The sequence below is a fragment of the Ursus americanus genome, chromosome 26 (genome assembly GCF_024610735.1).
Source record: "Ursus americanus isolate L20-20 chromosome 26, mUrsAme1.1.p, whole genome shotgun sequence".
Classification (NCBI taxonomy): domain Eukaryota; kingdom Metazoa; phylum Chordata; class Mammalia; order Carnivora; family Ursidae; genus Ursus; species Ursus americanus.
Window position 1 is genome coordinate 9,986,343 of NC_142152.1, and position 15,418 is coordinate 10,001,760.

General features: G+C 37.5%; 1 protein-coding gene across 1 annotated transcript in view; it reads right to left on the reverse strand.

The window, feature by feature from the left end:
* KCNH5 (potassium voltage-gated channel subfamily H member 5) overlaps nucleotides 1-15,418 on the reverse strand; it is a 277,950-nt gene that overhangs the window by 207,541 nt on the left and 54,991 nt on the right. Inside the window, exons 5-6 of the mRNA XM_045810529.2 lie at nucleotides 15,234-15,349; nucleotides 9,229-9,621 (exon numbers count right to left, since the gene is read on the reverse strand). Of these exons, the coding sequence (XP_045666485.1) occupies nucleotides 9,229-9,621; nucleotides 15,234-15,349 (509 nt within the window). The remainder of the gene's footprint in view (nucleotides 1-9,228; nucleotides 9,622-15,233; nucleotides 15,350-15,418) is intronic.

A 15,418-nucleotide genomic window follows, 5' to 3' on the forward strand; every position in this document is an offset into this window, starting at 1 on the left:
CACTTATTAAGAAAAAAAAAGAGAAGACACAAATTACTAATATGAGAAATAAAAGAGAGAACATCACTACACAGACATTAAGAGAATAGTAACAATAATAGTAATAGAGGGGCACCTTGGTGGCTCAGTCAGTTAAGAAGCCGGCTCTTGCTTTAGGCTCAGGTCATGATCTCAGGGTCCTAGGATGGAGCCCCACATTGGGCTCTAGGCTTTGCACTCAGCAGGGAGTCTTGAGGATTTCTTTCCCTCTCCCTCTACTCTCCTCTCTCTCTCCCTCTCTCTCTCTCTCAAGTAAATAAATAAATCTTTTTTAAAAAATAGTAATAGAATACTATGAATAACTCTAGAAGAAATGGACCAATTCCTTGAAAGATGTAATCTGCCCAAACTCACACAAGAAAAAATAGGCTATTCGAAGAGAACTATATCTATTAAACAAATCAATTCAGTAATAACCTTCCAAAATAGCACCAGGCCCAGATGAGTTCATGGGTGAATTCTACCAAATATTTCAGGAAGAAATATATCAATTTTCTATCATTTTTTCCAGAGGTGGAAGTAGATATCATACTTTCTAACTCATCTTTTGGAATCCAGAATTACCTTACTACCAAAATCAAAGACATTATGAGAAAAGAAAATTACAGGCCAATATTTCTTATGAACATAGATACAAAAATCCTCAACAAAATATTGCAAATATATAATATATCCAATATATCCAACAATATATAAAAATAATTATACAATATGGCCAAGTAAGATTTTTCCTAAGTATGCGTGACTGGTTTAACATTCAAAGATCAATTAAGGTAATCCATAACACCACAGACTAAAGAACAAAAATCACATGATTATATCAATAGATGCAGAAAAAGCATTTAATAAAATATAATAGTCATTCATGATAAAAACTCCCAGAAAACTGGAAAGAGGAACTTCCTCAACTTGATAAAGAACATCTACAAAAAACCTACAGCTAACATTATAATCACATAAATACAAGATGTATGTCAGGAAAACCACAAAATTCTGATGAAAGAAATCAAAGAAGAACTAAGTAAATGGAGTGATATCCCATATTCATGAAGAGGAATACTTGATATGGTCAAGATGTCTGTTCTCAGGGTGCCTGGGTGGCTTAGTCAGTTAAGCACCTAACTCTTGATTTTGGCTCAGGTCATGATCTCAGGATCATGAGATTGAGCCCCACATTGGGCTCCATGTTCAGTAGGGAGCCTGCTTAAGATTCTCGCTTTCCAAGGAAAAAAATAAAACAAGACGAAATCAGAGAGGAAGACAAACTGTAAGAGACTCTTAAGCAAAGGAAACAAACTGAGGGTTGCTGGAGGGGAGAGGAGCGGGGGGATGGAGTAACTGGGTGATGGACATTAAAGAGGGCACGTGATGTAATGAGCACAGGGTATTATGTAAGACTGATGAATCACTGACCTCTATTTCTGAAACCAATAATATATGTTAATTAAATTTAAATAAAAATAAGCAAATTTTAAAAATAAAACAATAAAAAAGATTTTCTCTTTCCCTCTTTCTCACCTCTCCCCCCAACACTTTCTCTCTCTCTCTCTAAAATAACTAAATAAATCTTTAAAAAAAAAAAAAGGTGTCAACTCTTCTCAACTTGATCTATAGTTAAAACACAATCCCGATCAAAATCCCAACAAGTTATTTTGTGGATCTCAATAAACTGATTCTAAAGTTTATACGTAGTGGAAAAATTGTGCAGAATAGCCAACACAATATTGAAGAAGTAGAACAAAGTTGGAGGGCAGATACTTCCCAACCTCAACATCTGCTTTAAGTCTACAGTAATCAAGACAGTGTGGTGAAAGTAGAGACAAATAGATCCATGGGACAAAACAGAGAGCCCAGAAACAGACCCACATAAATATAGTCAATTGATCCTTAACAAGGGAGGAAGGCAATACAATGGAGCAAAGATAGTCTTTTCAACAAATGTTACAACTGGACATCCAAATGAGGCATTAAACCCTTCATAAAATTAACTCAAAATGGATAATAGACCTAAATTTAAAACACAAAACTAAAACTTCTAGAAGATAATATGGAAGAAAATCTAAGTCACCTGGGTTTTGGTGATAACCATTTAGATACACCAAAGGCATGATCCACAAAAGAACTAAATACTAAAATGAATTTCAGTAATATTAAAAACTCTGCTCTGTGAAAGATACTATCAAGAGAATGAGAAGACAAGCCACAGACTGAGAGAAATAGTTGTAAAAGACATATCTTATAAAGGACCATTACATAAAATATACAAAGAACTCTCAAAATTCAACAAGGAGAAAATTAAGAACTGGATTTAGAAATGAGCAAAAGATCTGAACAGACACCTGACCAAAGGAAATATTGATGGAAAATGAGCATATGAAAAGCTGTCCACCATCTTATGTCATTAGGGAATTGCAAATTAAAACAAGGAGATACCACTACACATCTATTAGGATGATCAAAATCTGAAACCCTGACACCACCAAATGCTGGTAATGATGCGGATCAACAGGAACTCATTCATCGCTGATGAAAATGCAAAATGGTACAGCAGCTTTGGAAGATAGCTCAGCAATTTCTTACAAAATTGAACATAATCTTCCCATATGATCCAGCAATTGTGTTTCTTGGAAACAACTCAAATGAGTTGATAACTTACTCCTACACAAAAACCTACACACAAATTTTACAGCAGCTTTATCTGTAATTGCCAAAACTTGGAAGCAACAAAGATCTCCTTCAGTAGAAAAATAAACTGGTAAATCCAGACAATCTATAATACTATTGAGCTCCAAAAAAGAAGTGAGCCATGAGCCACAAAAAGACATGGAGGAACCTTAAATGCATATGAAAACATGAAAGAAGCCAATCTGAAAAGGCTACATACTGTATGATTCCAACCATATGACATTCTGGAAAATGCAAAACTATATAGACAGTACAAGGATCAGTGATTGCCAAGGGTTAGGGGGGGAGGAAGGAATAAATAGGCAGATCACAGAGGATTTTTTTAGGCAGTGGAAGTATTCTGTATAATACTGTAGTGGTGGATACATGTCAATATATACTTGTCCTGACCCACAGAACATAGTGTGTTAATGTAGGTTCATCAATTGTAATAAATGTACCACTATGGTGGGGGATGTTGGTAATGAGAGAGGCTGGGATGGGAGGGTGGGAGTTGGCAATCTCTTTATGGAAAATCTCTGTACCGTCCTCTCAGTTTTGCTGTGAATTTAAAATTGGTCTTAAAAATAAAGTGTTATTATCATCTGTGCAAACACACTGATAAGAAAAACCAATCAATTTCAAGGTGGACTAGACAGGGTTTCTATGGATTTAATTAGATTAAATTTAGGAAAACTAAGAAAAAGAAATATTAAATAATCCCTACCTGTACCACTCAGACATTATTTTAAATTATCTGCAGGCTTTAATGAAAAAGTAATGGCAACCAAATTGTATTAAATAGCAATTTCTAACATGCTATATTTGCTAGAGGGTCTGAGGTTGAACAGAAGGGAGAAAAAGAGATCAGAGGCTGAAAAAGTCACCAAAATCTACAAGCATTTGTTTCTTTAATTTCCAATTCTTGATTTGATGGCTAGATAAGAAACAAAAATATGCAATGTAAACAATTATGCTCAAACACAATAAGTCATGTGCCAGCTTCACAAGCATAATCTGCAAAAAAAAAAATAATTTAGAAATCATTTTCCATAAGATTTTCAAAAAATTAAAAATATTTATATATTTCCACTTAACAATAGCTGTCCCATTCATTTTGCCCCTTAAAACGATGCACAAGCGATCTTTTCCCCCATTTCAATTTGTCATGACATAGTTTATCATGTTTACCACTTACTAATACCACTCTCTATCCTGTGTATCATATTTACTAAGTTCACTTACACCACCAAATGGTGCATTATCTTCAGCTGCCATATCGTTCTCTGATGCCCTGTAATTCAGTTCCCAGTTCCCCCCAGCCTCCCAGAAATCAGGTTCTGAGGACCACCCAGAGCCGCCTTCAAATGTGCCTTCAAAACAGTTTGATTCTATTCCTTGGATTTCTAGTGACAACATTTTTACCCTGTGCTATGGTTCCTAGGAAATCTGCATTACTTCTCAAACAGAACACTTTCCTCTAATGCATGCTGCCTTCTGTGCCTCACAGCTCTCTTACAGAATCACATATCCAGTTCGTGAATTCCTAGTAAATCAAATTACATTCAGAGAGCATATCAACTGAGACAATCATGAAAATAAAGAGTTATTAAGTCCTGCACCCGCATCACGTTAAAGGATTAAATTGCTATTTTCAGATTCATACTCTCCTATTCCCAAGCCACCACCAGCTCACTTCATCATTCTTAAATTTTATGCCATTGTACAATTTACTAAGACCTTGCTAACACTTCATTGCTTCAGGTCAGTGAGCCATTGATATGCACTAAGAGTAATAAAGGATTATCAAGGAGAGGGGCCACATTCTTCACCATCACAAGGCTTATAATCAAGCTGAGGAAACAAACATACACAAATGAATCATAATATCCCCTCAGATATGCAAAATTCTGCAAGCAAAATTCATTCATATCTCTATTCCCATTTGTTCTTTCAACCACCCTGTGGTGAAGTAATTAGGTATTCCTTTCCTTTTCTTATAGCCACAGAAACTGAGAGCCAGAGTAACCGTCCCAAAAGCTCACAACAAACACATCCTAGGGAAGGCATAAGACCCCAGATCACACAACAAATGGTACAGTGCTCATGAACACACACAAAGCAACAAAAGAAAAATAACTTTAATTACATTAATGTGCACTTGTGTACATAAATGAAGATGAAATACGATGAAGATACTCATTACAGTTGTTTGGAAATAATCACTTTTAAAAAGACAAAAGGCCCAAAATGGAGTCACTTGTGCTAAGCCCACGTCACCATACCAAGACTTAACACCAACTTAATTGCAGTTTCAGCCTCTCCCAAGAATGTAATCTTAATCAGTCCATCTGGAATTACCCGGTCAACACCAGTGAGATAACCTGCCTGACAGACCCCTTGCCTTCCCCTAAAGGAAAGCGACCTTGCCTGAAATAACCTACTCTTTGCTAATAATGTCCTTGTCTTGCCCCCTTCTGCCTATAAAAGTCTTCTATTTTGTACAGCTCCTCAGAGCTCCTTTCTATTTGCTAGATGGGATGCTACCCAACTCATGAATCATTGAATAAAGCCAACGTGATCTTTAAAATTTACTCAGTTAAATTTGTTTTAACATAATGTAGGAAGGTTTCCCTGAAGTATGTTCCAGAAAGTTGGATATAGATGAGAGAAAAAATCAATCCAAAAGACGAAAGAAAAAAAGAAAAAGGAAATAAAAACATAGGGAAAAGCAAGGGAAAAGCATTTGAAAGTGGAAAAGAATATGCTCTACGTAAATCAAAATGTAATTAATCTCGATAAATATACATAGATTAAGCTTGTCAGTTAGACTCTCAGAATCTATACACTATCTATAGAAGATACAGCTAGATTACAGCTGTAATCTATACAGCTATAGATTATTAATAATCTATAATAAAAAATTTAAAATATAGAAATATATATACCAAATACTATATGAAAGCTAATTTAGCTCTACTAGTATCAAGCCAAATAGACCTTAAACAAAAACAATCATTAGGGACAGAGAAAGTGAGAAAATAATGTTGAGGAAATCTCCCAGATGGGATAGCAAAAATAGAAAGCGCTGGAAAATAGGAGAGAAGAGAAAAAGAAAATTAGAATATTAGTCCAAAAGGTACAATATCCAAATAAAAGGAGCTCCAGCAAGAAAAAAGTGGAGAAGGATGGAGATAATCAGCATAGGAAAAAGAAATTGACATAAGATGCACTTTTCCAGATTGAAAAGGGCCACCATCAATGCCCAGCCAAATTGATGAAAACGGACCCACACTAAGGCATGTCATCAGAAAGTTTCAGAACTCCGGGACAGAGGATATACCAAACTTCCAAAAAGAGCACAGGTCACATGTAAAGGGTCAGAAATCCTAATTATCTCTAGCCTAGAATATTTAGCCAAAGTCAACCATGTGGGAGGGGGGAGTAAAGAGAGATTTGTTTAAGAAAGTGATGTTGATCGAATATTACTCATATCAATGTAATGAGAGAAGATGTAGACAATTGGCAGAGAGCTTAGTGTCTGAATTAGTGGTAAGTACAAAAAACTAACCAAACAATAAATACAACTATTTATCAACTCTCAGGAAAGTGGAGAGTGCAGAAAAACAATCACAGCATGTTTAAGGTTAAACCATAAATAGTGTATTTGTAGTCATAATGACGTAAACACCTAATATTTATTGACCCAAGAGGATGATACACCTGTATTGTGAGAATGAGGCGATGGGAAGAGTGGGTGGACGTAGTAAGAGCTACAACCTCAAATGCCATATTGAGAAGTCAAAGACAAGACCTAAAACTGAAAAACAAGAGGTAGGTACATAATCTTGTTTGCTGACATGGAAGCAAATAATAAAAGAATCTCCTAAACAATTTGAAAGTGGTTGCCTCTAGGGTCTTTTCTTTTTGTTTTTCCAAAATGAGATATTGTCCATCATTCTTCATAGAAGTTTTACCAACTTATACTCCCTGGAGTGATGTATGAGAGTGCCCGTAGCATCACTTTATCCGTTCAGGTTCCCTACAGAGTGCTGCCAAGTCAGGGTTAGAGGTGCAAGAGATAAAGGTCTGGGAAAGATAAAAGGGGGAAGGAGGAGCCTTCAGACCAAAATGCAGGCCTGACACGTGTGAAGAGGTATTGGGTAGAATAGCCTCAGATCACAGTACAGGTAAATGGGGAGCCCCAGAGCAAAAAGTTGCTCAATAGAGGAGTTCTGCATTGAGTAAGACTAGACTAAATTATAATATTGCCACCATTCTTGATTATTGATTAAAAGTAGCCTTGGGAAAATAGGGCGTCAGTGTGTGAACCGCAGATCAGAAAATGCAGCAGCTGTCCGTCAAATAAAAAAAAAAAAAAGGCCTCTATTTATAGCATTTTAGGCTTTCTGAATGTAAATACTCCCACTGTGGCCAGTTTCAAGCTACTAGTGTGACAGTGTGATGACTCACTGAATGAATGCTGAGTTTGAAAAAGTTGCTAACAACTGGCTTTCCCAAACCAAGAGCAGGTTCCAGGAAGCTATGAATTGTGCTCCCGACAGCAGGTTTCCTGAAGGATGATCTAAGCAGTGCACCTTCCCAGCTACCATACTCACCAACCTAGTGTGCCAAAGTTTTTATTACAACAGTGTGATAAGTGAAAATGGTATGTCGGTGTCGTTTGTAGTTTTACTTTGCATTTTATTTAATATGCATGAGGCTGAGGATCTCTTGATATATTTATATATTATGTTAAATGCATTTATTATTTTGTAACATATTTAATGTATTTTCTATGAGCTGAGACAATCTTTTGATTATTTTTATTAAAATCTCTATGCCCATGTTCTAAATAACTGATTTCTTAATATATTGATCTTAATATATTAATTCATATAGTAAATGAAATATAATTACTGCTTATCATCTCCTTATCATATTTCACATTTTCAAAATGAATTCCTTTCAACCCCTTCCAGAGGGTAAATAGGAAAGAAATAAATGTATTTTTAAAAGCTTGTGTAAATGGAATCTAAAATTAGGAAACAATTTACTATAATTCCTCTTTTTTCTGTAATTTTTAAAGTAATGTGTACAGCATCAAAACACAATATCTACACTTAACTTTCAGGGAAATAGTTTTTTTAAATATTATTAAAGTTAATTGAGTGTAGAAATTTTATGGGAAAAAGTCACTGAATAGTTTTCTAGATACCTCCCAACATAAATAGAGTAACAACAACAATATAGTAGAGAATTTTCCATCTGAGCAGTTTACAAGGACAGAGTAGAATCTTCAGGGAAATTAAGTTTGTAATATTATCATTATGAACACATTTTAATAATAGATGCATTCTATATTGACTCATTTTTACATTAGTTGAGATTATTGGTTGCATCCTATTAGCTTGCTGTAGCAAGTTGGAAATCATCCACTATTAAGTTAAAAGCTAGGAAGCTCTGGATGAAGTGGTCTTTTAAGATATTACACATTTTTAGGGATGCCTGGGTGGCTCAGTCAGTTAAGCGTCTGCCTTCAGCTCAGATCATGATTCCAAGGTCCTGGGATCGAGTCCCACATCAGGCTCCTTGCTCAGCAAGGACCCTGCTTCTCCCCCTGCTTGTGCGTTCTCACGTTCTCTCTCTCTGACAAATAAATGAATAAAATCTTTTTTTTAAAGATATTACACATTTTTAGTATTCTTTTAAGATTGATTTATTTTAGAGAGAGAAAGTGCGTGCGAGCAGGGGGAGGAGCAGAGGGAGATAAAGAATCCTCAAGCAGACTCCCCGCTGAGTGCAGAGCCCGATGCAGGGCTCAATCCCAGGACCCTGAGATCACAACCTGAGCTGGAACCAAGAGCCATCCGCCCAACCAACTGAGCCACCCAGGTGCCCCCACATTTTGAGTATTTCTAGTCGTGCAGGTAATACTGAATGAACAGAACCTTGAACTAGAACAGACATCAGAAGTCATCCAATATCGTCTCTAACCACAAATGTACTTAGACAACATTTAAAACAAAGCCTATAAAGAAGAAACCAGAAGGCAAAAATTTGAGGATTTTCCATAAAAGTTTTTTTTTATGTTAACTCAAGCACTGCTACCATATATAACTGGAGAGGAGGAGTCAAAAGATCTATGGGTGCGTAGAATGCTACCGTTTTCCAAAGAAAATACATCTATTTCATCTCTTTTAATCAATTACCTAATTCATAACTGTATTTGACCCTCAAATGCTGCTGCTTTGCTTTTGTTCCACCTCCTCCAACCACAACCTCCACTTCTTCAAACCACAACTTCAAACCACAACCACTGTCCTAGTAATTGGTATTGTCAATCAGAAATCAAGAAAAAGCAGCAGATGAAAATTAAAGTCATTGAATATTATAATTTACGGCAAGGAGGGTGAAGGCTGAAAGTGGTGGCTAAAAAGAAGTTTGGATTATCTATAAACTCCTTTTATCTTAATTTTCTCAAAACATATGATCCACAGTACTTAGGAAAAAAAGGAAACTTACCTCATCCACATTTTCAAAGGCATTGATGATGTCATAAGGTAAACAAGACAACAGATCGATCACAAACCAAGTTTTCAGATAGTTCATCCTTATCAGCTTGGGGTCAGAAATGACCTCTCCACCAGGTCCCACAAAGGTCGTGTGAAAATTTAAAACAATGTCAACCAGAAAAATAACGTCCACCACACTGTCCAGCACCAGCCAGGCTATGTTGTTCTGCTTCGTTTTGAAGGAAACATTGTAAGGAACCATAATGGCGGTGTAGAAGGTAAGAATTAAAATCACCCAATCCCAAGTAGTTTTAAAAGCACAATAGTGTAAAATAATGTGTGGTGGCGTCTTTGGCGCTTCTTGCTTATACTGAGGAAGGATATCTGATCCCAGCTGAAGAACCTAAAAGAGAGACAATGTGTATATAAATGACTTGGACATCTCTGCACAGTTAGTAATGAATTCAAACTTACTGGAAGTCAAACCACAGCATATTTTCCATGACTCCTGGTTTCAAGACCAGTCATACCCTATAGTTTTGTCTCCCTCTTCTGAGTTGTACCAAAGTTTGTTCAAAGGAAGCTAATTTGTCTGTTCTATCTGGCTTTCTCTCCAGTGGCCAACTGTTGGTTCACAAACTGGCCCCCAAACACCAAGGGCAAGGAGAGAACAAAGAAAAAGGCAGACCACTCCAGACTGTTAGGTGGCAGGTTTAATGATTAGCAAGGGAACATACTTACAAGGCTTGTCATAGGAAACTGTAAGACGAGTAGATCTCCACACCCACCTATCAGAATCTTAAAAGCTTAGTAGACACCCTAACTGGATCCAGTCACATATACAGTCCAAATGGTCTTAACAACATCCTACACTTTCAAGGCTATGTCCTTGAAAATGGCTCCCACTTTAGGAATGGCTGGCAGAGTGTACATTCCAAGGACCGGAATGAGGAGCCTCTGATTGCCTGGGTCCAGTTCTGGGATCAGCCAGCAGTCACATCCTCTCAATGACCTCCTCCAACACCAACGCTGATCCACAGCACTGCTGGACATCCACTCCTGGGATGGCTTTCTGTACACTCACTTGCAAGCCTGCCTAAAATCATACATCTCTAACTGATTGTCCAACAGTTATTTGGGTGACTCACCGTTATCCATTCTTCACACATATTTAGCACCTCAGGGAGCATAACTTTGATTCTGATGGCCTCGCTGAACCCCAGGACCACACTGTTAGTGATCTTGCTGTTGAGTGGGACTCAGCAAGGGCCCTAATGAGTGGCATAGTGATATCAGGGTTGTAAATGTTATAGCCTGCTTTCTCCTAATTTCCCTTCAATCAGGACTTAAAGACTTGTGTTCCCTGTCCAGATGCATATTCGCTTGGAAAAAAAATGCTAAATACTCAGGTTTGCTTCTCCATACTTTTTGGACAGAAAAATTTCAAGGTTATATGAAACTTGATTTACTCTAAGCAGGTCTAATTAAAGAGACAAAGGGAAAAAGCAGATGACAGCGCAAGAGGAGAGGCCTGAAGAAGAGCCGGGCACAAGTAAAACACACAGACTTAGCATTGCTTTCTGGAACCTGGACCTTGGAAGTTGTGGAAAGGAGTTGAAGGAATAGAGCAGAGAGCTCTGCTCCACCATCAATGAAGTAAGGTTGAGTAAACCTATGTGTTAAGGAGTCTGTAAATGGGACTTTAATAAACAGTATTTCCAGCAGCTTTGTCATCTTATATATCCAAGTGTTCAGTGTCTCTAGGACTAATGGGATCCAGAAGGTAGCAGTCAAAAAGTTATCATAAAGTTATAAATGCATTAAATATTTGAATATAAGAATAGATATAAACAAAAATACCTATTATCACATAACCCATATGCCACAAAGCAAAACAGACTAGCCCTTCTTGAAACTCGAGAATTATCCTGAAAAGTTTCTCTCGTGCATAGAACTTACATAACTGAAAACTAAGTACATAATAGCCATTATTAATATTTGAAATGTGAAAAATATCACTAGTAATCTCATTAGTTGTATCTTGTAACTAGTGTTGTTAGTTTGGGGGCTATAAGAACTATTTAGAAAGATTTTTATGTATTTATCCTTATTATCAGTGCCCCAGTCATATTTTCCCTATAAAGTCTTAAATTGCTTAGCAACAAATTTTCCTACCCGGAATGTAAGCTTCATGTTGGGATAGCCTCTACATAGACAGAATCATACATAATCATGGCTTCTCTTTCAATTTATAGCCACTGGTCTACCCATTCCAATTTCACTGCATTAAACATGAAAATTTTCTTCATAGTCAATGTTAATATTTTACCATCTATATTTATACAGCCTATAGTTGAAGCACAAAGAAATCAGACTTAGAAAATAAACTCAGTGCCAGGGTGCACTTACGACCTCTGTGGGCCGTAGGCATTTTTGCCTTCTTGGACCCCTTTCTCCATAAAAAATAAAATAAAATGAAAACTGCATTGTTACAAAGAAGAATAAATTAATATTATAAATCCAACTTTTTTACCTAAAAGTTCAATTTTTCCTTCTACTGTTAGCAGAAATTCAGACATCCCATGGACCCCTAAAAACACTGTGGCCCCACACACCACTTACAGACAAGTTGACCCTGCTCAGCACCCTAGCAGAACGTAAGATGTCTTCTCTAGAGATGGAATGGGATCACTCCTGAGGTTAGTATTCCTTAAATCTGGCTACAAATTAGAATCATCTGGAGAAATTTTTTAAACGATGGTATACTCATATCTAGAAATGCCCCCCCCGACAATAATTAAATTCATCTTGTGCAATCTGTATTTTCAAAACCTGTTCTGAGTGATTATAATGTACAGTCCAAGGCAAAACTCTTGTCTGTTATTTCCTTAGACATTCAGGACCGAGTTCTTCAGACAGTGACTTGCATATGTAGAAGGATCCAGAAACGCTACAAGAGGAGGAGGAGAAGCAGGCAGAGAGAAGGAGGAGGAGGATGGCATCAACCACACAGGGACACTCATGCTAGCAGTTTGATCTCTCTCATATGCAGAGCACGACTTTAATCTTCAGTCTGACTCTGGGGCGCTTTTATAAAGCAGTGAGTAACAATCCTTCACTTTCCTTGCTATTCCACTTGTACTTTGAGAAGTGATGAGCCTTAGTGGAGGGGGATGAAAACACATTTTCTGATGTATTTTTGTACCAATACAAACACGTTCTTTCTCTCTGAATATCTGAGATCACTGACACTAATAGAATCAGGACCATGGACATGGCATTGGTACAGATATTTATCTCGACCCCTGTAAAAGTGAAAAGCTGAAGCCAGTCAGCAGGAAGTCAGTTCATGTGGACAATTGATAAACTACCTACAAGGAGACCCGGATCTTTGAAACCGGGAACTGGCTCCAAATGTAGGTGTCCCGATGGCACTGTGATAAAATTCATATGTCTTGGAAAAAGTGCAAACCTGAATGAAGTGAGCAAATTATATGACTCTGAGTAAAATTTTTAAATGATATCCTTTTGCTAATTTGTTGCTTCTCCAGGGTCAAACTTTAGACTAAGAGCACATGCAGACAAAATATCTTCTGAGAATCTCATTATTTCTTCATGCTCTCTGAAGTCAAGCCTATGACCTGACAGAAAACAGTTTTGTATCCGAGTCAGGTTTGTGAATTAGGGATGACCAATAAAGAAACTATCAGTAATCTAAAGGCTATGCAAAAATAAAATAAAATCAGATGGGAAGAAACAGGGGTGAAATTTCCTCAAAAATAAAAGTAAAAAATCGTGTGCTGTTGAGGGGAAAGAAACTTCCCACTTGATGCAGAAGAAAAAAAAAACCAATGAGTGTTTCAGGGCACTAAGGTAAAAAACTTTCCTCTTTATGGTCCCTTTCCTCTTGTTCTTGCCCAGTTGTACGACAAAGAAAGGAAAAACTCTGAATAAAGTATTGTTAAGACCCAGAAGGAATCATGACTATGAAAGTCAGCAGTCTCAAAAACAAGCCCCTCTACTTCAGCTTGATCTGTAGAAAAAAAGGGACCACTCAAAGCAGAAAAGAAAGCTTTAAAATCAAGTAGCACTTTATAACAAGCATTATTGACAAAGGAAATTGTATCTAATAGCCTGCTTTAAATCTTGTCCTAATTGTGTACTGTCTTTTAAAATACTGTGACTATTATTATTAGTTAATATTTAATTATATTAATATCTTACCTGGGCTTTTAAAAACATGCTTGCACATACAAGTATTTTTCCCTCCCCAGGCTGACCGTGCCATTTAGAGCAAAAAGCCTTCTAAGTCCCCCCTGTTAGCTATGGTCCAAGAAAAACTCCAGAGCCCTCCAAATTCAAGGAACAAACTTTACTTCCTAACCCTCTCCAAAGCAAATTTAGTATCTGCAACCAGTTCAGAAAGTTACTCTGGAGCTCTTCAACTCACTTTTCTCCAGCAGAGCAAACCGATGAACATATATATTTAATTTCGTCTTTCTCCTCTCTGGCAAGATACCTCAGAACACTTTGTGAGGCCCACTAAGTGCTCAGCCGAGCTTTTGTAATTCAATTAGCTTTTGGCATCATTCACACCAGGAAGACAAGTGATGATTACAGAAGACACGTGAACAACAAAGCTTTTAGCTGCCCTGGAGTTCTGTCCTCAATTCCTTTCCTCTCTGGTTTCAATATATTTTCTTTGGGTAACATCATGTAGTCCTATGGCACCAAGGCCTGCAATTCAGACCCAGGTATCCCTCCAGAGCCAGACCCAGAAATCCCTCTGCCTTTCAGGGATCCACTCGGATTTCCTGTCAGGCACGTCAAACTTAGAATGTCCAAAACTGAACGCATTACCATTGTCCCCAAACCTTCTCTTCCTCTTCTTATATTTGCCATTTTATTAGCCAACAGTACTATCTATCCAGCTGTCTTTGACTCATCCTTTTTCACATTCAATTCTTGTCTACCAACAAATGTGCTGACTCTAATCTTGGAGTGTCTGCCATCTGCCCACTTCCATTTCCAGTTTCCTTGCTTAAAGCCATGGTCAATCTAGCTGATTTACTACTTAGGTCCTCTTAACTAGTTTCCCTGCCTACCCATTCAACACAGAGCCACTAGGTTTTTAATCATTTTTGTACCACGGGATCCCTTTTGGTAATCTGGTGAAATCTATGGATCCCTTCTTAGAATTATGTTTTTAAATTAATACAAGAAAAACATGGCATTGCAAAGAAAACCATAGGGACCAATCTCCTTTTGAGAGGTTTCTCTGAGGCACGAATGTGATCATATCATTTCCCTAGCACGTGGGACACCAACCACCACTGTTGCACTCTACATCACTTTCAACTTTCCTTCCCCTGACTCCACCCACACTGAACTCATACTCAAAGTCATCACACTTTCTCATCTCTGAGCCTTTGCACAAGCTGCTCTCCCTGGTAGGAATGACCTGCATCCCTTCTTAACCCATCTCTCATATTTTTCCTTCAAGACTCACTCAGCCCAGGTATCATCCCACTTGGGTAAGCCTCCCTCGAGCCCCAAGTCCAGGTAAATGCTCTTGCATGTGTTCCCACTGCACCCTATCATCCTATCTATCACATCCTATTGTCAGTTTCTTCTGCTTCATCTTTAGTTCCTTGATGGTAGAGCCCATTGCTTATTCTTCACATCTTTTGTAGAGTAGCAGGCACAGAGAAAACTCTCAATGAGTGCGCGCTGCATACATAAACGGATGAAATGAGTGAACTTCCTATCTCATTTACTCAAAGAAAACCTCACCCTCTACAAATACCACTTGGGATGTCATGAACTAGTTTCCCGTTTCAAAACTACAAGAAAATAAAAAGAAGTATTTAAAATTTCTATAATTCCATAAGGGAAAAAATAATTAGAAGACAAGTACTTGTAAAATAATTACCAGAAATATCTATATTGAATCATTTGGGGGGAAAAATGTACCACACCCACCATATTGGGAAAGAAAGTTAGTCTCCCACTTACTTCAGCTAATCTTGAATGTTTGTGGACCACCTCTGTTTTATTCATTGGCGTGAGCTGCTGCAAAACACTTCGGCTATTTGTCAAAGCCCGCGTCAATCGGGCAAATTTTGTCCAACCTTAAAAGTAAGGAGAGAAAGTCTCAGTTTTTCATATATAATGAATATGGAACCCAACATTCTTGCTAA